Source organism: Labrus mixtus, chromosome 17 (genome assembly GCF_963584025.1).
Source record: "Labrus mixtus chromosome 17, fLabMix1.1, whole genome shotgun sequence".
Lineage (NCBI taxonomy): Eukaryota > Metazoa > Chordata > Actinopteri > Labriformes > Labridae > Labrus > Labrus mixtus.
Genome location: NC_083628.1, coordinates 19,788,221 through 19,811,450, shown reverse-complemented (window position 1 = coordinate 19,811,450; position 23,230 = coordinate 19,788,221). Strand labels below are relative to the sequence as shown.

Below are 23,230 nucleotides of genomic sequence, written 5' to 3'. Positions count from 1 at the left end.
TTTTAAATGCAATTGCCTGTGGTCTGCATTGTTGTGTTAGCATGCTAATGTTAGCGCTCTTTGGTTTACTCATAGCTTCATATTGCAGATGAATTGGCCAGAATGACCGTTATCTTATGTGACATTCAAATAAGTGGTGAGCTCCATTCTCTATTTTACCATCCATAAATATCCTGCACAATGCTTGTGACAAGGGTGGACAAGTGTGTTTCCAACATGTGAAATAAAAAAGTGAGTCAGAAAAATGTGTAATCACCACTTAGTTTGAAAATGGTCAGAAGTGTACAAGCACAGCAGACCTGTTGGCCAGTAAAATATTAAATAATAAATTCAGGTTTAACAATAATCCTGTTACATGTTAATGGAAATCGTTCTTGTCTATGGTTTTCCTCTTTATTGGCACTCAGTTAGCACTTTGTACCCTAGCTTAGCAGAAGACTAGAGGTCGAAAATCTCTGAGCAAATCCTTACCGAGGTTTTCGATGGAGTAATATCTCTGCTTGCTGTCTACTCGGACCGTCTCGGCGTAAGGACTTCCCACTCCGTAGCCGATGATGTACCCTCGGACTAGGATGTTGGGGCTGAGGGGCGGAGTCCAGGACATGATGATGCTGTTGGGCAGCGGCCTGACGTGCAGAGAGCTCGGCTGGTCGGGTACCTGACTCTCTGTAAAAGACACAAATAATGAAACGTCACACCAACAAAGAAGATGGCAGGAGGTAGTTTGATTCCTAACCTCCAGCACAGACCGTTTAAAGCTAACCCTGTTAGCAGCAGCAGTAGCAGGTACTTAAAGCAATTGGGCTAACAGATGCTAACCCTATTAGCTGTGTATTAAGCCCTAATAAGCCCTGACACTTTGTGTGTTATTCTGCAGCATCAGATTAGATCAGATTAGGGTTCTCTCTGTCCTCAGGGGGAGACGCTTCATATCACTTTATTGAGTGATAATCCATTAAAATGAGATTTGTGTGTCCCTCTGCTGCAGCCTGGAAACACAGTTAGCATGGATGTGTTTGCTCTTTATCTCAGCAGCTTCCTGCTGACCAGGACATCCTCCTCCCGAGCTCCCGCCTGATGTCAGCTGAGCTCCCGTCTGACGTCAGCTTTTCTAATTAGACTGCTCCAAATGATTAAGAGACAAAATCAAAGAGGTGTCCGAATGTTTGTTCCTTCCTTCATCCATCCTGCCCTCCTTCCATCCATCCTCCTTCCTTCCTCCTGCCATCCTTCCTTCCTTCATCCTGCCTTCCTTCCTGTCATCATTCCGTCCTTCTTTACTTCATCTTGCCCTCCTTCCTTCCTTCATCCTACCTTAATCCTGCTTTCCTTCCTTCATCCTGCCTTCCTTCATGCTGCTTTCCTTCCTTCATCCTGCCTTCCTTCATGCTGCTTTCCTTCCCTCATCCTGCCTTCCTTCATGCTGCTTTCCTTCCTTCATCCTGCCTTCCTTCCGTCCTTTCTTCCTTCCTTTTTTCCTTCATCCTGCCTTCCTTCCATTCTTCCTTCCTTCCTTACTTCATCATGCTTTCCTTCCTTCCTTCATTCCTTCCTTCCTTCATCCTGCTTTCCTTCCTTCATCCTGCCTTCCTTCCTTCCTTCATCCTTTCTTCCTTCCTTTCCTTCTTGCTTCCGTACTTCATCTTGTCATCCATCATTCCTTCCTTCATCCTGCCTTCCTTCCATCCCTCCATCCTTCCTTCCTTCATCCTGCCGTCCTTCTTTTCCTCCTTCCTCTCTTTCAGACTCCACTGCCTGCAGCTCTACTGTTGAATTTAGATTTGCAGTATTTGTCTCACCATCTGTGCAGTTGTTGTCTGAATATGTTTAAGTTCGATGATGCATCATCTTTTTGTTTGCGTTTGCCGTTGAGTCAGTTGTTTCAGCTTTTTGCTTCACCTTTTTATAAATCTAAGTCGTTTGGCTGTTGCAGAACATCAGTCAGTCACTTTCCTTTTTTACTAGAGTAATGCTGTAGGCAACATTTCCCCAAATTTGCAGAAGTCAAGTTGCCTTGAATCTAAGGCCAAACGACGGTCTTTGAGCAACAACTGCATTCAGCTTTTTTTTCCCAGGCTGAGTCAGACTGTTAAATATTAAACCTCCTTCAGTCTTCAGTTTCTCTTGACTATGGCACCGTAAATCAGTAAGATTCATTCTGTATGAAGAATATTCAGCCCCTTATTTTCACATTTCTTCATTCATTTCAGTTATTTAAGTCTCCCCCATGTCTCTTATAAGTCGTCTGTTTTGATCATCCTCTGCTTATTTCAAAATGCAGCAACACATTTTTATCCCGTCAGATATATATATCTTTTTCCTTTTTTTCTTCTTCCTCTCTCTTCCACCTCCCCCTCCTCTTCCCGACCTTCTCCCCCCCCCCTCCCTCATGTCTCCCCCGAGGCGAATCTCCCCTCCATCTATCCATCTCAGCGCTCGACTGGTTAAATATTTATGTGAGTGTTGGGAGAGAGGAGGTATTTACATGCTGTTGTACAAATCACTGCTATCTCTCAGTCTATCTCTCTCTCACACACACATTTTGACACACTCACACACACACTTTGTGTCTCTTCTTACCGTCCAGGTCGTTCTCCGGCGTCTCAGCGTTGAACCACTCGCTGGCTGGACCTGTTCCATTTGCTGTCATGGCTGAAACCTGGAAACTGTACTGACTGCCCTTCTCTAGACCTGAGAGCGAGAGAGAGAGAGAGAGAGCCATTATAACCAACTGTGCTTTTACTGCAATCATCTCGACATGTCTACACACACATAATGCACCCCCCCCCCCCGTTGAAATGAGACTGCAGGAGCTGGGGATCAAAGCCCCAGACCTGCCTGTTGAAAGACGGCCGATTCTACCACTGAGCCACAGCCATAATGTGACACATCCACAGACGATAAGAATGACTGCATAGATACTTCACAAGGTTTCTGATGGTGTTGTTTGCTTTACACAGAGGCCTGGCTTATTCATTCAGAAGCCCCTCAGAGTAAGTTTTAATAATCATTTTTGTTTTTCTAACTTGGTGCCTGACGCAGCCACATTCTCTCAGAAAGTTTTTCCATTTGAACTCATGACTCATTAATCAGAGATTTGTTCTATGATTGAGCTAGAGAGCAAATAGACGAGTTTAAACCGTCAGATTGAATTTTCCTCACACTGGAGGTGTCAATATCCTCTGACAGCTCCGAGTCTGCGGAGAAGTTAAACTGAAGAGTCAAATTAAAGTATTAATAAAGGTTTATGTGTCGTCCTTTAAGCTCTGCACTGTTTTATCCCAGTTAATGAAAATCACTTCCTTACTCTCTCTCTGTATGAAGGGACACACACATACACACACACACACACACACGTACACACACACACACACACACACTCACACACACACACTCACACACAAACACAAACACCTGCCACCAGGGAATGAATTCCTGCGCAGACGGACGGATGAAGATAACCATCAGAGGAAAATAATGAAAAGACAGATCAGTTCCTTTCAAATCCTGCAAACGCCAAATTGAAATAATAGCTGGTGGCAGTTTGAATGCACACACACACACACAAACACACAAACACACACACAAACATGCATATGCAAACTCATGCAAATGCTAAAACCAACACTGACACATAGAGATACATGCATAAAAACAAACGGACTGAAGCAGACTGAAGTCCAATGTGTTATATGTACACACACACACACACACACACACACACACACACACACACACACACACACTCACACACACACACACACACACACACACACACACATTGTGGGGATTTGCATCCTGTTTTTCTCTATTTGAACGTTCATGTCAGACGACTGTCAGCCTGCGGTGATGTTTGGTGAAAACAGTCGTCTGTGTTTTCCTTAAATCTCAGAAAATGAAATTACAGTCTGGTTCAATTTAATGCAGATTTTTTCTTTCTTTCTTTCTGTCCTTTTGTATTGTTTGCTTAACTCACATTTTACCAACCTTATTTGGAAGAAAGCATTTGATGCCAGCAGTAAATGTACTCTGTACAAGAATCTCTGTGCATCAAATCTGATTTCTCTGTGCCTGAGAGCTCCGCTGATGTTCTACCAGCAGATCCTCCACAGAGCACATCATGTACTGTAATCCGCCGCTGAAAATAGTCCCTCATTTTTGCACTATTTTTCTTTTTTTTAATAGCATACCAAGAGCTTCAGGAGCCTCCTAAATGGAACATGGTTATTTAGGTACAATTATATGTCACTGTCTTGTTTATCATTTTATTTATTGATTGATTTGGATGAAATTGTTTTGTTTTATGAGTCATTGCGACTTGCAGTTAGCTTAAAGGTATGGCAAGTAGGTGACCACATCATAACTGGCTCCCCATCCTCAGTGTACCTGCTTCAAACATTTTCACCTAAAAAGTGCTCCACAACCAAGCTGACCCCCCCCCCCCCCCCCCCGACCTGTCTGAGATCCTTCACCAGTACACTCCCGCCCGCACTCTCAGGTCTGCTGACACAAACCTCCTGCCCCCCCGCCGCAGGACTAAATCACAGTCAACCTGCAAAGTCTCACCTGTGAACAGGTACCAGAAGTTGTTGGGTTCGATGGCCTCTTGGTCTCCACGGCGACCGGTCTTCCTGTACTTGATCTTGTAGGCGGTGATGAGGCCGTTTTGGGAGCTGGGTGGAGGCGGCTGCCATGACACCTTGATGCTCTGAAAGAGAAAAAACAAAACAAAGAAAACGAATAAGTGAAATTACACAAATCATCCTTCCACATGAGGGCAATATGAAACATTGCTCTGTAACCATAGGAAGGCTGAATGAGGAACCGTGTCCTTCATTAAACTGGGTTTTCGATCCCCATAGCGACAGCTGCCTACTTTCATAAGAGCACTTTAACGTTCACTGTGTCTCATTTTTGGTGTACAGCATGACTATAAATCTACAGTCTGCAGAGGCTCACCTGCTCTTTGTCCACTTTCTATTTCTGTTCAGATGAGTTAGATAACGAGTTGCTGTGTTTTTTCATCGAATCATTCTAGTGAAATGCTGCAGGAGTTTCAATTTCCCTGACGGTGTGTGCATCACATTTATTTTTATCTATACTTGTATGAGTTTGCATCTGTGTGTGCGAGTGTTTGTTTGATTGGGTGTATGTTGCATGAATTTTAATTGCTTTATTTGCATGTTAACAACCCACCTCTGACAAACACACACACACACACACGTAGCAGATGTTTGCTCGGCCCCCAATGTGCTCTACTATGTGAGGCAGCTGCCATCAAGCATTCTGCAGAAATACTTAGTGACCCTGTGTGTGTGTGTGTGTTTTATGTAAATTAATAAATGAAGATTAATGAATTAGAAATGTAAAGTGATCTGATGCATCCCTCTCTCTCTTGTTTGCTCTCTCTCTCTCTCTCTCTCTTTGTGCACTGATGCATGCAAACAGGTAATGTAATAAACCTTTCCAACATGTGGTTCCACATCATTCCTCTGATGGACAGAAAGATGCATCAGTGTGCCAAAAAAAAGCAGAGAACATGACTAGAAGAAGCGAGTGAGCACGGGTGTTAAATGGTGATTCTTTGGTTTTTAAAACGGGGCCTGATCTACTTTATTATTTTTATGTTTTTATGATCTGTAGGTACAGAAAGTGTCCGCAGTAGACTGCTTCAGCCTTTAAATAGTAAAGGGACTTGAGCTTGTATAGTGATTTTCTCGTCTACTACAATAGCCATGTAAGATGCTGTATCACTTTTCTTAAGCGTCACCAGACTACATGGATAAGAACAGTGATTTAACTTTGCAGAACACAGGAGTTGCTGCTCTTTCTCTGTCTCAGTGGGTTTGTTTTTTTTATGTCATTGTGTGAAATCAAGTTTTGGATCCTAGAGAAACTATTTAAATGACCGAACAAATACACAAACAGAAACTAAGGATCAGGAGAGAGGTCGAGCAAAACACCCTGTGTGCTCTGAGTCAGAGTTGCCGTTTTCTTCAGTGGAGTCTGGTGGCTTTAAAGAGAGCCATCTTATCCAAACAAAGGGGTCTAGCTCTGTAAGTATCCTCTACATCATGTTGTTAAAACGCCTGTTAAACACGTTTCAAATGTTATGACCTTTAAGTGGCCTGAAGGACGCATACTGATGGTGTGAAAGAGGAATGTAATGATATTTATTTCATGAAAAATATGCAGGTTGACTTTTAAAGTCTTCTCTCTCTGAATCCACTGCACTCATATGCATTGTTATGACATGTCTACACACACCACGCTGCTGCCTGAAGTACTCGTGAATTAATCCGCTGTAGAAAATAGTTTGAATACGATTCACTAACAACAACAGTGCCGAGCCTTTCTTTATGAAAGTGGAACAGTCAAACAAGGAAAAAGATGAACGAGCACATGGTTTAGGTGGTTAGCACCTTGCATGTTTCTTTTGCAGTCAGCTTAATCTACTTTGAGCACTGATTCAAAATAGTGCAGTTAAATGTGTGTGTCCCAAAAGAAGGTGTGAAAAAAAGACACCTGGCAGCCAATCAGAAACCAGTATTTTCTGTATCAGTGTTAAATAAGAGCACAAATTGAAGTGAATTATCATGCAACACCAAACAGGCACAGCTCTGCACAGGCAGCCACCTACACGCGCACAGATTGTATCACACACTGTCACACATCTGTTGCTGGTGTCACATTAGCACACACAGACACACACACACACACACAGAGTCAGAGTGATGGTGTGTGTACGCCTCCGTCAGCTGCTGTGTAAGTCATCGGGCCAACAAGCAGTTTAAATATTCAGCCGGTGTTACTGTGACGACGGCCACAGAGGAATTCATTAACATTTAGCTGCACCTGTTCCCTCTGCTGCTCCTCATCCTGCTAATTGATTACAGCAGAACTGATTACTGAGAGGGAGGGGGGGGATGGGAGGGAAGGAGGGTGAAGGGAGAGAGGGAGACAGGGCCAAATTGAATAAATGTGTGTGTCGGCCAAATTCCACCATACTCTCTCTCCCCCTCTCTCTCTCTCGCTCTCTCGCTGTCTCCGTCTCTGGTCAGGCGTCACCGCGCGCTTCATTAACTAATTAGCCACTTTGACAGCACACAGTTGGATGTGAGGTCTCCATGGAAACGATACAGAAGTTAAATTCATGCTGGAGCAACTCCCACAGAGGGACAAAGCGGGGAACCATTCTCCATGAAGGAGGACAATACCGCCAACACACTCCACCTCAACTATAAGTACTACAACAATCCCAACAGGCTGCTATTAATATCAGGTCAACACAGCTACACCTCCTCTACTCCAGCGAGTACTTTAAACCTCCCTAGACCGAGGAAAAGTACATTACCATCAAATGGCAACCGCTGTAGAAGAATGAAGCCAATGCAGAAGTGCAATAGACTGCAGTTCCTCTGGTGTCCACTTGAGGCTAGCTTCAAATCCCATTTGGTCCAATGCCTGTTTTTATAGCAGGAATAAACATATTCACAGCCTTGATGAAAAAGTAATTTGGTATCAACAGCTTAGTTCTTTCTTTGTACAGATGTAGGGAGGGGTTGAATATTTTACAACTCACCCGTTTTGATTTGAGTAAGCCTAAGACTAATGCATACTTACAGGCTGACTGATAGATTGATGTGTTGTAGCTGTTTACCAGGAGGCTAAAGGTCTGCTTCACTTAGGTTGGGCTAGCATTTCCTATATGTCAGCTGCATTTGTTGGGTTTGAAAAAGTATGGTATGGGTGATGTCACTGACCCCCAAACCCCACATATTCTGTCTGTCAGCTCCACGGTTTTCCTCAGCCGGACGGCGCGCCCCACTGGATCCGTTTCTGGAACGTGAGCGCAGCCAAGAGCGGCTGTACACACATCACATGTGAACTACAAGATCACGCGGGAATACAGAGAACAACGTACAAACAACATGTTGCTTTGTCTTTCTGAGGATGATTTCTTATTCATTCAGTGCCTGTTGATAAAGTGATGAAAAATACGATCAGGAGTCCGTATATTGTGTTTTATTTTGAAATTGACTGGATGCTCTGTGCGTTTCCTCGTCTGACTTCCTGTCCGGGTTGTTCTATTCTGTCTAGTTTGACACACACCTGCAGCGTACTCCGTCGAAAATAGACTTGCAGCGTTTTTGAAAAAAAGGAAACTACATTGTGTATTATTGGTTGAAGTCCACCCTCCACCTTCCTTCTGCTGCTAACGAAAGAGCTGAACCTCCTCCTGCTTTCTTCATTGGGTTGTAGAGTTAAATCCCTTTCACAGCGTTCATATAACTAAACGGGCTCTGTGGATCAATTAAGCCTGTTTCAGTCGTACTTTTAACTCCAAATCAGAGGTGAAGTGGCCTCAGGCTCGACTGTAACACCTTTTCTTTTAAATTTAAAGTCTGAGTGGAACAGAAACTGTGGGGAGCAGAAATCCCTCCTGCAGCTGCTTTGTATTCACGTGTAGCTGAAACTGGAAAGCGCGCAGGGCAAGCGGAGCCGCGGCCTCGTTCACAGCCTTCAAACGGAGACACGGAGACACGGAGACTCGGCCATTTTTAATATTCTCCCAGAGGACAAAGGGAAGATGCAGGGGGTGTGTGTATGAAAAGCTGATGGAGATCACACAGATTATAATAAATGCTAATAATGACCAAAACGAGGGTGATTATCTTCAGAAGCATGGGCGACTGTGGGAAACATAATGAGCTTATAAACAAAGACAAGGCTGCTGGCAAATTAACTAATAATAAAAGGCCCCACTAGAGTAGGAGCAACAGTATTTTTAATAGTTACACTTGTACATATAATAATGTCGTTGCTGTTTCTCATGGCTTCATTAACAGGACATGATGGGGCTCATTATAAGAACACAATGCAGAACCAGCTGATGCCAGATTCAGAGAGTTTTGAACAAATGCTTCAAATATAAAAGACATTCACACAAAAAATGTAAAGGGTCAATTGTCTAACTCTAACATGTGTCTCTAGTCTGTCTACAAAGCCCCCAATGATGAGAAAAGTCCATCCTCTCCGTCCTTTGCCTGCTCCACTTTTCAAAAAATGTGTGCTCAAACAGGCTGTTTGGAGATTTTCCCTTCCTGACATCACAAAGGGCAGTAACCCCTCCCCCAGGTGGGTGACACTCCCACAGCTAGGTGTTTGTTCTGCCCTCTGAGTCTGCCTTCTCACCGTAAACAATAGGACATGGAGCGAGAAAGACCGAGACACCCAAGTCCTTCCAGAGAGGGGGCGTGGTCAGACAAAGCTCATTTACATTTAAAGGTACAGACACAGAAATAGCCTGTTCTGAGCAGGGCTGAAATCGGTTCAGATTTCCTATTAAAAAAAACTTAATTCAGGCTTCTTCACTGTGTTGTTGTTTGTGCTTTCAAACACAAAACAACTTCAATGTATTTTCTTATGGTTTGCTAAAAGACAAAATTGACAAATAAATATCTCCATTCAACATAAAGTGACTGGAGAACAATGGATTGGTTTCCCCTCCAGAGTGGGCGGTGCTTAATTGCATTTTTCTTCTGCTTGTTATCTCAGGACTTAATACAAATGAATGTCATACACATGGATCTCTCACTGAAAAAGGGCCTCTCTTTTCACTTGTAGACTAACATACATTTTTCGTTTTCATTCCTGAATTGAATGGCGGCGGCATATCTCCCAGTATTACCTAAGAACATATGTTAAGTTGTGGATAAGTGACTGTGTTTATTGTTGTTGTTAACTGTAAAAATCTGTTCCTCAGACTAATGCTCATGTCCTGATGTGACCCTTTTTTTCCACAGACCTCTGGGCTTTGCTCCTGCTCTGCATACAGGACGAGTCATTTACAAACTTCTTTGTTGCTGATGCAGGGCCGGCAGCAGCACTGGTGCATTTCATTAGTACAGTCAGTATTATTGTATTTCCAGCTGTTCTCTAAATCTTTGTAGCGTCGAGCAGTTTGTCCAATCGATGGACGAAAAAAGCTTTAAAGAAAAAAAGAACAAAACTTTAAACTGAACCTGGGATTAATTCAGTGGCTTCTCCTCTGTTTCTGTTTCTGCACGCTGAGCTGCATACAGAGCACCTCATCCACCCTGTGACCTCCACACACACACACACACACACACACACACACACACACACACACACACACACACACACACACACACACACACACACACACACACACACACACACACACTCACACACATGCGCACACACTCAAATGGGGCCAGGTGAGTAAACACTCCCCGAATTCAATCTGTGATTGTTTGTTCATGTCCTCTGGGTGAGAGCTGGAACCACATCGACTGAGTGTGTGTGTGTGTGTGTGTGTGTGTGTCCTCTGGGTAAAAGGAGCAATCACACTGAGGGCAGACTGTCTCTATTTGCTCTGCATTACAACATGCAACACCATGCTGCACCATGAAGTGAGTGTGTGTGTGTGTGTGTGTGTGTGTGGTGTCTTCCAAACATAAACAGCTGTTAGGTTTAAGACTAATTAATTAAAAGTACTCATATAGGTGTGTTTGAACGGGTGGTTTCTGTGCACAAAGAATATGTTCAGTTTTCTGGAGTATTATTTAAAATAGTATCCAGGTATGTTTCTCCAAAATCTAAACTAGAGTAGGAATCACAGCAGTGCTGACACCACTCTCATGTCTTTACTGAAGAGTCCAGCTCAAGATGAAAACTGAATATGAGTCAATATGTTTGTTAGAAAAGCGGAATATGACGATTAGATTAGTAGAAATACGATTTAAAAAAACTCACACTGTTGTTTTCTGTAGTGAAAGTGTTTTGGGCCTTTTTATGATGTTTAATCTTTTAGTCACTAACAAGTTTCCTCATGTTATTTGTGGCAGTTAGCTAGTTCTCTTTGTTTGTGCTAAGATCAGAAGCTTGTTCTTGTTCACTTCTACATCAAGAATTGTGACATGAATGTGTCATAGACTTTAAAACATTTTGTTTTGGGATCTTTTTCCTGTATTATCCTTTTTTTGTTTTTAGATTTATGTTTGGGCTTTTGTGCCTTTATTTTAGAGATAGGATCATGGATAGAGTCAGAAATCAGGAAACGAGCCACAGGTTCTAGCCTACAGGACTACAGCCTCCATATACGGAGCACGCGCACTAGCCGCTACGCTACCGGCGCCCCATTTCGGCCAAGTTTGTCTGAGAAAAGTTTTAAACCATGAAAAGCTTCTGGCCTCGACCTGTTGTGTGATAGAAAAGGTTTGAAAAAGGAAACTTTCACTCATTCTGAACTGTAATTATTGTTAGTGTAAATAAATATTTCTGAAAGCTAAAAACCCTCCAGTCACTTTTCTTTAGATTAATTACTTCACTCATTAATTTTCCTTAAACATCGCACACACTTGTTTAGGTATTTATTAGTTTAAATCATGAATGAGCTGAACCATCAGTCAGAGACCTGCTCGTACTTTGTGAAAGCCTCCAGTCATTCCTTCATATTCTTACAGACGCCAGCTGTTCTCTGTCTCTGTCTCACACCTGTGATGATGTCACTGCACAGCAGATAATTACTCTTAATCATCTCAAATTTCCCTGGGATGTGTTTTGTGTGGAGTCACCGTGGTAACAGGATAATTACACTCTCAAGAAACAAAAACACTAAAATAATCATCACTGTGTTTGTTCACAGAACCAAACCTTCTTCTTCATCTTAATCAAACATCACTCAGACTTCACCTGAAGCTCCGCCCCCTTCGGCAGGAGCACATTTCTGAATTAGACAGAGCGGAGGGCAGCTTAGCTCTGATTGGACCAGGGAGGGTCCTCTGACCAGGAAGTCAGGAGCCTGATGATAAAGTATCTGCTGCCGAAAACCAAATGCGTCCTCTGAAGGAAGCAGCCTCTGAATTGGGACGCGGCCGTAGTGATGTAAATGAAGAGCACATTTCAGCTGTTGACTACAGACTATCAGCCACTTCCACACGCATGATGTCACTCTCAGGTTTCTTTCTTTATATCAACACACCATCAAACGATATGCAGATAGCAAGTGATTGGATGCTAACGCTAACCTGAGCTGTCGTCTACTCTTTGGAAGCTGATGGTTTTTGCTGATCAGTTTAGTTAGAGTCAGATAGCTGATAATTTCGGCTACCATGAAGTGAAATAGCATTTCTCCACAGTGATATTGGCATTACGGGCCATCCTGTTTATTTCCCTACACATTTAAAAGACGTCTTGACGTGGTGAACAAACAGAAAACAGCTTCTCTCAACGTGGGAGGCTGTGTGGAGGATTCACACCTTATCTGGATCTCTGTCAGTCTCATAATCCTCGTACTGAGGGGTATTTTTGTCACTGGCTGCTCTTTAGGATAGAAACCAGGTGTAGAGAACAGATGTCCCCTGCTGTGAAGCGCTCAATACAGTCATTCAGGATTATTGGAAAAAATGAAATGCTCACATTTAAAAAAAGAAAAAACTACACAAACCTGAGAGGAAAAATGAACACTTCAGAGCAAATGAATGTGTGTAAGAGGGAAAGTACATCCATATGAGAGTAGAACTCATTTATGTAGGGGAAGCAGGATGAATTATGACTAAAAAAGACTCTCGGACAGGCTCTCATAACGAAGAGTTTTCATTATGGACTCGTTTTATTCCCCCAGAAGTCAAATGAACACTTCACAGCGAGCTCAGTTGGACCCCCTCACTGCCTGTGCGTTTAATTAATGCTTAAATGAGTCTCCAGGTCCTCCAGAGAAACACATCTGACTCCTGCACAAACTGCGCCGCCAGGTTTAATGGCTCCAACAGGAACTCTTCCAAAAAGCTATTCTTAGGCCGCGATGGAGCCGATAGGATGTTCCTGGAATCACTCCTGAACCTGGCTCACACAGCCACACACACAGGGCGACCCAGAAAGAGCTCTCTGGAGGATTCTGGGTAAGAAAAAGACTGACATACTGTAAACTCTGACTGTGTGTTCAACCAAGCATTGAACGGCCCACACACACACACACACACACACACACACACACTGTAGACTGGAGGAAGTTAGGCGAATGTCAGATTTGTCTGAAAAGTTGGTTTGACGGCAGAAACTTGTCAAGAGCAAAATTATTCACATTTTCTCCTTCTGCAACAAGCTGCAGGGAACCTGACTGAGGCTGGACCCACCTACGCACACACGCACACACACACACACACACACACACACACACACACACACACACACACACACACACACACACACACACACACACCTACGCACACACGCACACACACACACACACACACACACACACACACACACACACACACACACACACACACACACACACACACACACACACACACACACACACACACACACACACACACACACACGGCTCGACTGTGTGTGGAGCAATTAAGCAGTGAACACGATGCTGGAGTAATTCAGACTGGTTCAGAGTTCAGAGTTTGGATGTTTTACTTTTAAAATAAATCACAAAGTTTGGCCTTATAGTTTGTTTTTTAAAAGTTTAACATAATCAGGCAAGATGATCATGTTTACCTTCACCAGAAGGACTGCTGTACGAGTACTGCTTCATTTCACCCACCCACCATTGCTAATTAGAGCTGCTTAACCAGCACGACCATTACTCGTCCTCTGTGTTTTGTGTAGAAGGTAGGAAGACTGTAATACCGCCATTAAAGCCGGGCGCACACTGTAGGATTTCAGGGGAAATTAGACCAGATTTTTTAGTCATATGACTGATACTGAAGTCCGACAGAGCTTCAAACCTATCGAGCATAGTCAGTCGTGCAATGCACACTGAGGCCTGACGGACAAGGAAATCACCGTGGCAACAGCAGGCACATCTGTTTAATCTGTCCTCCCCCTCCGATCATGAAAGAAACATCGGCAGGAAATATCCGCAGATTGTTTGTCATGATTTAGCTGCTAGTAGACTTGTGTTTATCGGTGATGCTGACCCCGAACTTCCACCAGAAACGTGTGCATCGGATGTCCGTTGTTTCGGCTCCGTGCACCCTCGTCATTCAACACACACCATGCTGTGGACGGAGCACAGCCGTCAACTGGAGTGCAGAGACAAATTAATTTAACAGATTCACTCTCGACAGCGTGAGATAATACGATGTATGTGGTATAAAACTCTATATAAACCTTATAAACATATAAACAAACACACAAACGGTCATTTTTCTGAACCGTTAAAACTTCCCGTCCCGCTTTTTCTTTTCTGTGCTAAATTGATGCATCAGGCTCGGGAAAAATAGAAGCCCTGCGTATCTGCTGCGGAGGGCACCGGACTGCCGGAGCTGAGAGGGAGCGCAGCGGACCAAGTGGAAACACACATTGTGAAAAAAGTGAAAACCTCTCAGCTATGCTGCCATAACGGAGCGTAGACGGAACGAACAAGCATCTGGTGGAAGTTGGCCGTGAGTGTGTGTGTGTGTGTGAGAGAGAGAGAGAGTGAAAGCAATTTTTCAAGTGTGTGTGTATTTGAGCCGTGCATAGTCTCAAATCGCACACAAAGAATGCAGGCAAGTATCTGAACTTTGTCTCTCTCTTTCTTTGTCCTTTATGAAACATTCTTTTCCCTTTTGTCCTGATCTGAAGGGGATCAGAGTTCAAGATGTGGAGCCAGCAGGGCTGGAGAAAACACCTCTCAGGGGTTTAAAATTAAAACCACATGCTGCTGTAGTATGTTTGGTATTCAGCTTTTAACGGAAAAAAAAGTTTGGTTGAGACGTGAATCCCTCTGTTATTAAATGTAGTATCATGAGGCTTTAAAGTGTCAAGCAGCTCTGACATCAGCGATTGATCAGCCCTGACCTGAGAGCTGATCGGCGGAGAAATATCAATCACATGCAGGAAAATAAGCGGACAGAAACTGAATGAGGTCAGCTCTCCACAGACAGCCTGAACCTTCTCTTTATGGACATAAATTATGAGCCATTCACCTCAAATCTGGACACATCCATCATTTTTTCTCTGCTGTGATAGCTTTCCGAGTAAAAGGGAAAAAAGAAAACGTTTCAAAAGCGTCTGAAAAATCAGGTCACATCACTTAGGCTTCGACCGACTGGAGGAGAGCTGTGAATCTACTTTCAAATAGGACAGTTTAACAATCTTGAACTTTTTCTGTCAATACGGGTATGAAAACAGAATTCTAGCATTTCCATTTCCAGGTATAACTGAGGGCCGGTTCTTTTTAAATGTAAGCTTTACAAACACATACAAACACTGATGGGTGTAAAGGCCTGTAGTAACCTTCAGAGCAAAAAATGAAGCCAGTGTGAAAAACTGCAGTTCCTCCAGTGGCCACTTGAGGCAGCCTCTTAAAGTGAGTCAATCCCCTATAGAGCCTCTTATGAAAACTGGTGACTAAACAGAGGATATAAACACGTTAACAGCCTGGACATGTTTAGCACATTTCACTATTCATGACAGCTAAACGTGAATTTGTATAGAACTCATCTGTTAAGCTTATATGGAAGCTTACAATGATGTATAATTAGGAGTGTGGCCTCTTTTTAATGACAGGTGGGAGCTGCTAGCTGTCTGATAGGTATCAAATTAGCTAGTTCAGAAAACATGTAAAGACATGTAACGTGTCTTGCTTTGTGGTTTATTGTACTAACAGACCATCCAAGAAGTCTTTGTACCTTTGCAGTGAGTGGAAATGTATTATTTCACCTACATTTTAGCACATTCTTTAGCAGTTATCTTTGTCTGAGCTTACCACAACTGGTTTGTTAGCTTCTCCAGTGTTTCTCATATATTGATTTAGTTAGGCTAACCCCTTCATGGTAGTCAGGATTGTTGTTTGTGGGATTTCCATCCTTATGACAGTACATGAACCAACGGGGAACACCTCTATGCCTATGCCAACTTCCTATATACAGCCACTAATTTACACATCAGTACATCAGTGTTGTCAGTGAAACCTGAAGAGTGACTTTGCATGATGTGCAGCTCAAAAAACTTCTAATTTATCGGATACTGTCGTCAGCATAAACCCTAATTTCAGCGTCTGCCTGAAACGGTTCTTTTCAGCTGCTGTCTCTTTAAGGCCAATCCTCTCCATGTGCCCACTTTCTTCTGATTGGCCAGCTCTCTGGAAGCCTTCCTGGGGTCAGAACGCTGCAGGGCTGCCAGGAGAGAGCTGCTCCCCAGTGCTGGGAGAAGAGAGACTAAGTAAACAGCTCCTTAGTTTCATATCTGGGAACTATCGTGTGACTTGCAGAACAAGCTGTTTAGCTCCCTCTGCAGACTTATCCTGGGATTACTCCAACATGCGTTTTCCTCATGATCTGAAACTTTGCCTTCGTTTAGTTAATGGGCATCCAGCATTGTAACACTTTATGTGAGTTTTAAATTGAGGATCAGCAGAATAGTTCAACTTTAAAAGAATAAGTAAAGTCTTTAAACACCTGAGCAGAAAGTCTCTGAGAGAGTGGGAGGAAAATAAATATTACAATCCCCTTCATGGGGTCTCCACCTTTTTTAAGCAGCTCAGACCAGCTCAAAGCAATTTTCCAGAAAGTTTGCCCTCAGACGTCTCAAAAAGATAATATTTGATCGTCTGATTCTTTTTCATATTGAGCAAATACATGCAATCCTTGTATCCTTGCGGGATGGACCTCTGTGCTGGACAGACTTAGCAGCTTTTTTATTATTTACTGACGGCTCTAAGTTGTATCTGTGTTAAGTTACTGCGGATGGAAATCCAGTGTCTCCCGCTGCTTCACATTAGAAGCACTATAACGGCAAAGCAGAGGGAGGATTTGTCACAGAGTGAGAGGCTCTAATCTCCCATAAAAATGGATCTACACTAGAAAATATGGAAATATTTGGTCAGTGGATCAGTCGACACGCTGTGCTTAGTCTGAACGAACCGGCACAGATTCGACACATCATCGAGGTAAACAACTTCTCATAGCTGGCAGAGCTGTCATATGGGACGGAGGATAAGGATGCACATTAAAGTGAGGATGTTTGAGTCTTTACATTTAACATGCACAGCTGTTTGTTGGATGTAAAAAAAACAGACGCAGGATTACTTCTGCGGTCTTTAGTTCTGCCTCTGCATGGCACATCATGTCATGTATATTCATCTTCTGAAGAAAACAGAATCAAACAATCATTGATTTCCTCTGGTTTCGTCCGCACTTATTAACAGTTCCACACACATAACATCAGAGTTAAGACAGCGAGATCATTTGCAGAACAGCAGCTCGCCCCCATTTTCCCCGGGATCATCAAAATCAATTCTGTGGTGTCAGCAGGATTATTTGAGGGGCCGCTTGTTTTATGTAAAAAGGCCACGTCGCTGCTATGGCTGTGAATGTTTAACTGTTCCCCTCATACGACCTGAATGCAGTAGAACAATGATGAGAATGAATATTTAGAGAGCAGCTCTGTTGGTTCTTAGAAAAAATGAACCAGCTTTGTTCCTCCTTCAGTTCATTTAACAGTCGGCTGCTTTAGAGCAGAGGAACAAAGGAGCTGCTATGATGGGATTGGCTTTAAGTGTATATTTGTATGCAGAGATATATTAAAAATATGTGTGAACTCCATTTATCTTCTGCAGTAATTCACAAGAAGTACCCGGGTAAATAAACATAGGGCAGGAGTATAATAAACAAGTAGATATGTGAGTTACCATGCATATAAAAAACAGCTATCAATAGACGACTTTGATATTAAAGAAACATTATTTAGGATTTTGGTTTGGTGCACTTTGGCGCCCTCTGAGGCTCGTTAAAACAGTGTGTTGAAATAGCCAACTCAGCATCAGAATTGCAGCCTGTCGCATGGGCCTGTCCAATATTTACTGTAGTTCAGCTCCTTGCTCAGTCATTCTCTCTTTTTCTCTTCTTAGCTTCATCCATCGACGTCCTCTTTCTCCTCTTAGCCTTATCCGTTGTATCAAACAGAACAGAGACGGGTTAACTGGCTCTTTTTTAGCTAAAGGCTGCTGTATGAACTTGTGTCATAAAGCCGTACAGACTGCTCCCAAGAGAACTGTGACCCGCCGTCAAAGTTACATCGTGCTGAAAGCAGGCGTCCGGGGCGGTCTCTGGAAATGGGATAGACACTTTTCTCTTTGTTTAAAGTTATTGCATTTTTAGATCGACTTTGAAACGACTTTTTCAGCATCTTATGTCTCCTTTTTTCTCAATGTTTTTTTTTTTTTTGCCTTTAAGTCCAACATGACTTTACCCGACTTCAATCTGTTCCCAGAATCCTATTATCACCTATTATCACCCTATCTCACGAGTGAGATAGGGTGATAATGTTTATATTCCATGACCTCTGAGTAACCGGAGTGAACTTGCATATAATGAAGCAGCTTCAAACTCTTTTCCACTCGTTCATTAATGCTATGAAAACATCCAATTATATGAACATATAATATAGAGTAATATAAACGTCCATATAGAGATTGACTCTGTTGATTGGTCCACCATCTTGGCTCTTCACAGTGTCTCTTTAAGGTCATCTCCTGATGCCTAATCCATACAACTGTAGTTCCATATTGTGTGTGTTTTGACAGTTTTTTCATGCTATCTCTCCTCGTCACATGCATCTTTGTCATGCTTGATCCTGCCTATTTCTTTTTTCCTCTTTTTATTCTAAGGCACATTAAGTCCGTCCCTGTCATATTACACGTTATGTAAACACGTTTGACTTGACCTAGGAGGACGAGTCATGCTGATGGGATGTGATCGGCTGTTAGGCTATAATCTGAGGTCACGCTAACTCTGCTCTTAGCTAGTTGTGAGAAACTCGGGGAAAACTAAAACGTGTCCCATGTTATGGACATCGAGGTCATTTCTTTTCAGATGACAGATTGTTTTTAACCATTAAAATGTTTTTTTCAGGTCATCTACAGTGTTTTCTTTTATAAATCACCTGAGCAGTTTGGACCATCAACAGAGAGAATGATTTGGGAATATGTGCAGGAAAATGAATTATTTTATACTGCATGATTATGTTCACATTTATGGAAGACATCAATCAGTAAAATGAGGCCAGATCACGAGAGAGCAACAGTTGACTGACTGCAGTGTTATAGCTCACATATGTGCCACAAATTAAAGCCATCAGTCATTTCAACGACGGAGAAACTTGTGATAAATGTTGACTTATAGAGAAGTCAGAAAGAGAAGCTCAGATATAAAGTTAAAGGGACCTTTGCATGGGAATGTTTCTTATTTATGCCACTTTCATGCAGAGAAAGTGTCACTACTCCAGGATGAAGCAATCTGTTGTTGGTGTGTGTTGCTTTTGTTGCCGTGGATACAAACAGGAGGAGACATAAAAAGAGAGAATCAAAGTTTGAACTCACCCTGGACAGGACGACCTCTAAGGTGATGTTCTGAGGAGGAGCGCTGGGTACTGCAAAGACAAACACAAGGACAGAGTTAATAGGTTCAGGGGCGTGGCCAGACCTCTAGGCCACTTGGTTCTCAACTGGTCGAGCCTCAGAAACCACCACCAACTCCTTCTTGAAAAATTGCAATCAGAATATTTTTTCAAACAATCTGATTATTTACAAATTACAAAAATATTTTGCAGTTTGGACCACAGTACAAAGCGTGATAGGACAAAAAAAATGAACGAAACAGACTTGTTTATAAAGCACCTCTAAGACAATTTGACACAATTTATCTTCCGGGCACACCTTTGTGACCCACTGAAAATGGCTTCACGACCCACTTTTGGGTCCCGAACCACCAGTTGAGAACCACAGCTTTATGCCATCTGCCCCCACCAGTTAGATCTGCCCCTCCTCTGTACACACCCCTGCTCAGTCATTTGCAAATTCATTACAAAACCAGGTACTCAAATTAATGACTCTGGCTTGATGGTAACAAAACATACAAAGAATTTGGTGCTCTTACTTTACTTCAATATTATTTGTATCCTGTTGTTCTTATAAAGAAAATAAAGACGTGGAAGTGCCGTGCTCAGGGCAAAAGATTCACAAAGGAAAGGAGATAAATAATGAAAGAGATAAAGGGAAATCAGGGGATGAAACAAAGCAAACAAACCTTAAAAAACAAACAAAATTGGAGCATGAAATCAAGGAAGATAAGATGTAAAAATATGATGTCAAAGACAAAGAAACAGTGGACGAGGAAGAGGAGGAACAGGATGATGATGAAGAAGAAGCAGCAGACGTGCGGTTCTGCGCCGTGAATCAGAGGCAGTGTGACGTTCATAATTGAGAATCAAAGTGTTTTGATTTGAATGAACTCTGCATCTGTCCAACCAGACGGCCGATTAACTGTCAGCAGCTTATCTATTGATTCAGCTGCTCACTGTCTGCATGTACGTGTGTGTGTGTATGTGTGTGTGTCCGTGTGTGTGTGGGAGTTTCATTGTGGATTCAATTAGCCCACAAGTCATTGTTATCATCGAGAAGCAGGCGGGATGTTCACAATACAGCCACACTGCATCTGTGTGCGTGTTATTTCAGATCATTGGTGTTTATTTGTGTTGTGATTGCAGCTGGACAGATGCCTCCATTCTCTCGCTCTCTCTCTCTCTCTCTGGAAGTTTTATTCACAGCAATAAAAACCTGCCAGAGCACCAGGCAGCAGCTCCATGTTGAAGTCTGAGCTCAGGCTCCATTCAGAGGAGGAATTAAAGGGCCGGTCTGTGGTCCAAATGTACATAAAACGGGAGCATCAACAGCCTCTAATCAGAAAGAAAACAACAGGCAGCGCTTCCTGACTGACTCACCCTTCTTATAAAGAAGAGAAAAACCAAACACAGCAGACAGAAGTTTTTTTTTAACCAACTGTAGTGAAGAGGAAGTGCACATAGACTCATCATTTAAGAAGGGCATTCTTTCTGATGGTCAGCAGGGAGCGAGTCCACAGGTTGCAAAAAGATGATTGACGGCCTGATTGACAACAGGACTGTTCGGCTTTTGCGCCTAAACTTGAGTCAAAAAGACAGGGTTTCATTCATAAATCCAACACAAAGGGTTAACTTCTCCTCTGACAGTCTGTCCTAACAGCACGCGATGCGAGCGAGCATCAGGGACAAAATCAGCCTGATTCTATGTTTTCCTGTTGGATTGTGTTCTAAAAGTGATTTGAGTCACCAGCTCGTTAATGTAAAGCACCACACATTCGTTTGTTTGTTTAGCAGAAAAGCAGCAGATGTTATTCTCTTTGAAAAGGGGGGATAGGGATGCAATTTTACAGAGCAGAGAATTCAATATTTAACGGATGCAGCGTGGACAGCGAGTGTGCGATATATAACCCTTGGATGTGAGTGAGAGGTGCAACAAACATTGTTTTTTATATATTTTCAAGGCTCTTATTGGAGAACTTCCACCTTAAATCACAGACCTGTTGGAGTGGAACTCAGACGCCTACATGTCTCGTTCTTCTGAGTGGATCGTTCTTAAAGTCCCTCAAGCTTTTACTGAACTCTGTAAATCTGCATTTTCTATTGATGTCCCAAACTCGTGGAACGTCCTCCAGCAAACTCTAAAGATCAGAGTTCTTCCCTCTCTTTCATTTCTAGCCGATTTGTTGATTCTGTTGATCTCAGCTGATTCTGAGTGTTTGTTGTTTTACTGCGCTTGTAAGCTCGACAGAATTGGAAACGATGCAAACCTCGGTGTGAATAAATAAAGGTTTGAATGAAGGAATGTGGTACAGTCCGCCTCTTTAGCAGCTGGACTGCATTTAGCCGACGTCACGTTTAGCTGCAAAATGTGATTCAGACTTTAAATGTTCAAAAAACTGTCAAAGTCAAAATCTAATTAATGAACAATCCTGTTCACTGCAGTGTTCTTCCCACCATGACCAACTTAACACTGTCTCTCCTCGGGTCTGTGTGTGTGTGTGTGTGTGTGTGTGTGTGTGTGTATGTGTGTGTGTCTGTGTGTGTGTGTGCACTCCATTAGTGCGTCAGGCTAAGAGGCTAAAATGAAGCAGCTCCTTCCTCATCTCGGAGCTTAATTAAAGACCCCCGAGTCCCCTAATGAAACGACTGACAGCAGGAGAGAGAAAGAGGGATGAAGTGTGTGTCTGCTGCTCTGCTTTTAGTTCTATACTCCCTAACAACCTCTCTCTCACACACACACACACACACACACACACACACACACACACACACACACACACACACACACACACACACACACACACACACACACACACACACACACACACACACACAGTGTCAGGTTATAGGCTGCACCTGGTCCAACATTTTCTCTGGTCTCAGCTGACCGGCTGCCGGGCTTCAAACTGGGACCAGTTCAGACCAGTTCAGAACTGAACACTGCAGACACCACCCCCCCCCCACACACACACACACACACTGTCTGCTAAATCTTCAGTGTTTGAAACATCAGCAGCCTCTTCATTAGTTTCTTCTCTTATTGATTTGTAATGTCCTCAATATAACGCGTTTGACTTTGAACTGTGCGGAATCGATATGTTGGGAAAGACGAGCCTCACCGACATCCAAGAACTAAAGACACTAATTCTCATTTAGGTATTATTGCTCTGAAATAAAACAACTTACGAACACATCGATTTCTTTAGAAGAACTCGGCTTGTACAAAAACAGATCATAGTTAGTGAGAATGTTTTCATTTTTACAGCTAAGATGGAGGATTAACCCCTTCTCTGCCTTCCAGCTGACCGCCTGAACAGTTTCATAACTCGTGCTCAGTAATGTGCGACAGCTGAGAGCGGGTCAGTGTTGTTGCTCACTGTTATTATACAGGTCGATGAGTAAGTATGTATGTTATACTACATGGAAGCCAGACATCTATTTAAGTGGAGCTTACTGCAGAAGTTAGAGCCTTTATGAGCGGCTGTGGCTCAGTGATCGTCTCTTAACTGGAAGGTCAAGGATTCTGATACTATAACTGATGTACACTTTACATAGCAGTCTCTGCCATCAGGGTGTGAATGTGTGTAAATGTGACCGGTGGTGTGAAAGCACTCATGTATTTTCAGGGACGTCCGCTGGAGGAGAAGAGCGAACAATTTTTTTAATTGCTGATTTTTTGAATGGAGTTCAGTTCAGCTGCAATCTCAGGACTCCAGTCTAATGTCAATCATTAAAGGTCTTTTCAAAATGTTCCCTAAAAGTGAAAAAATGAGAGTCATACTGGTTCCTTGTATTGTTATATTCGGTGAGAATGGTGTCTGTTTTTTTACTTCTTTGCATTTATAATTTATATTCCTAAAAT

The 23,230-nt window shown here is 42.7% G+C and overlaps 1 protein-coding gene across 1 annotated transcript in view; it reads right to left on the bottom strand.

Moving 5' to 3' along the window:
- The window catches only part of dcc (DCC netrin 1 receptor), a 240,628-nt gene that overhangs the window by 68,488 nt on the left and 148,910 nt on the right, over nucleotides 1-23,230 (bottom strand). The window contains exons 12-15 of the mRNA XM_061060638.1: nucleotides 19,349-19,398; nucleotides 4,567-4,708; nucleotides 2,581-2,691; nucleotides 472-666 (exon numbers count right to left, since the gene is read on the bottom strand). Coding sequence (XP_060916621.1) covers nucleotides 472-666; nucleotides 2,581-2,691; nucleotides 4,567-4,708; nucleotides 19,349-19,398 — 498 coding nt within the window. The remainder of the gene's footprint in view (nucleotides 1-471; nucleotides 667-2,580; nucleotides 2,692-4,566; nucleotides 4,709-19,348; nucleotides 19,399-23,230) is intronic.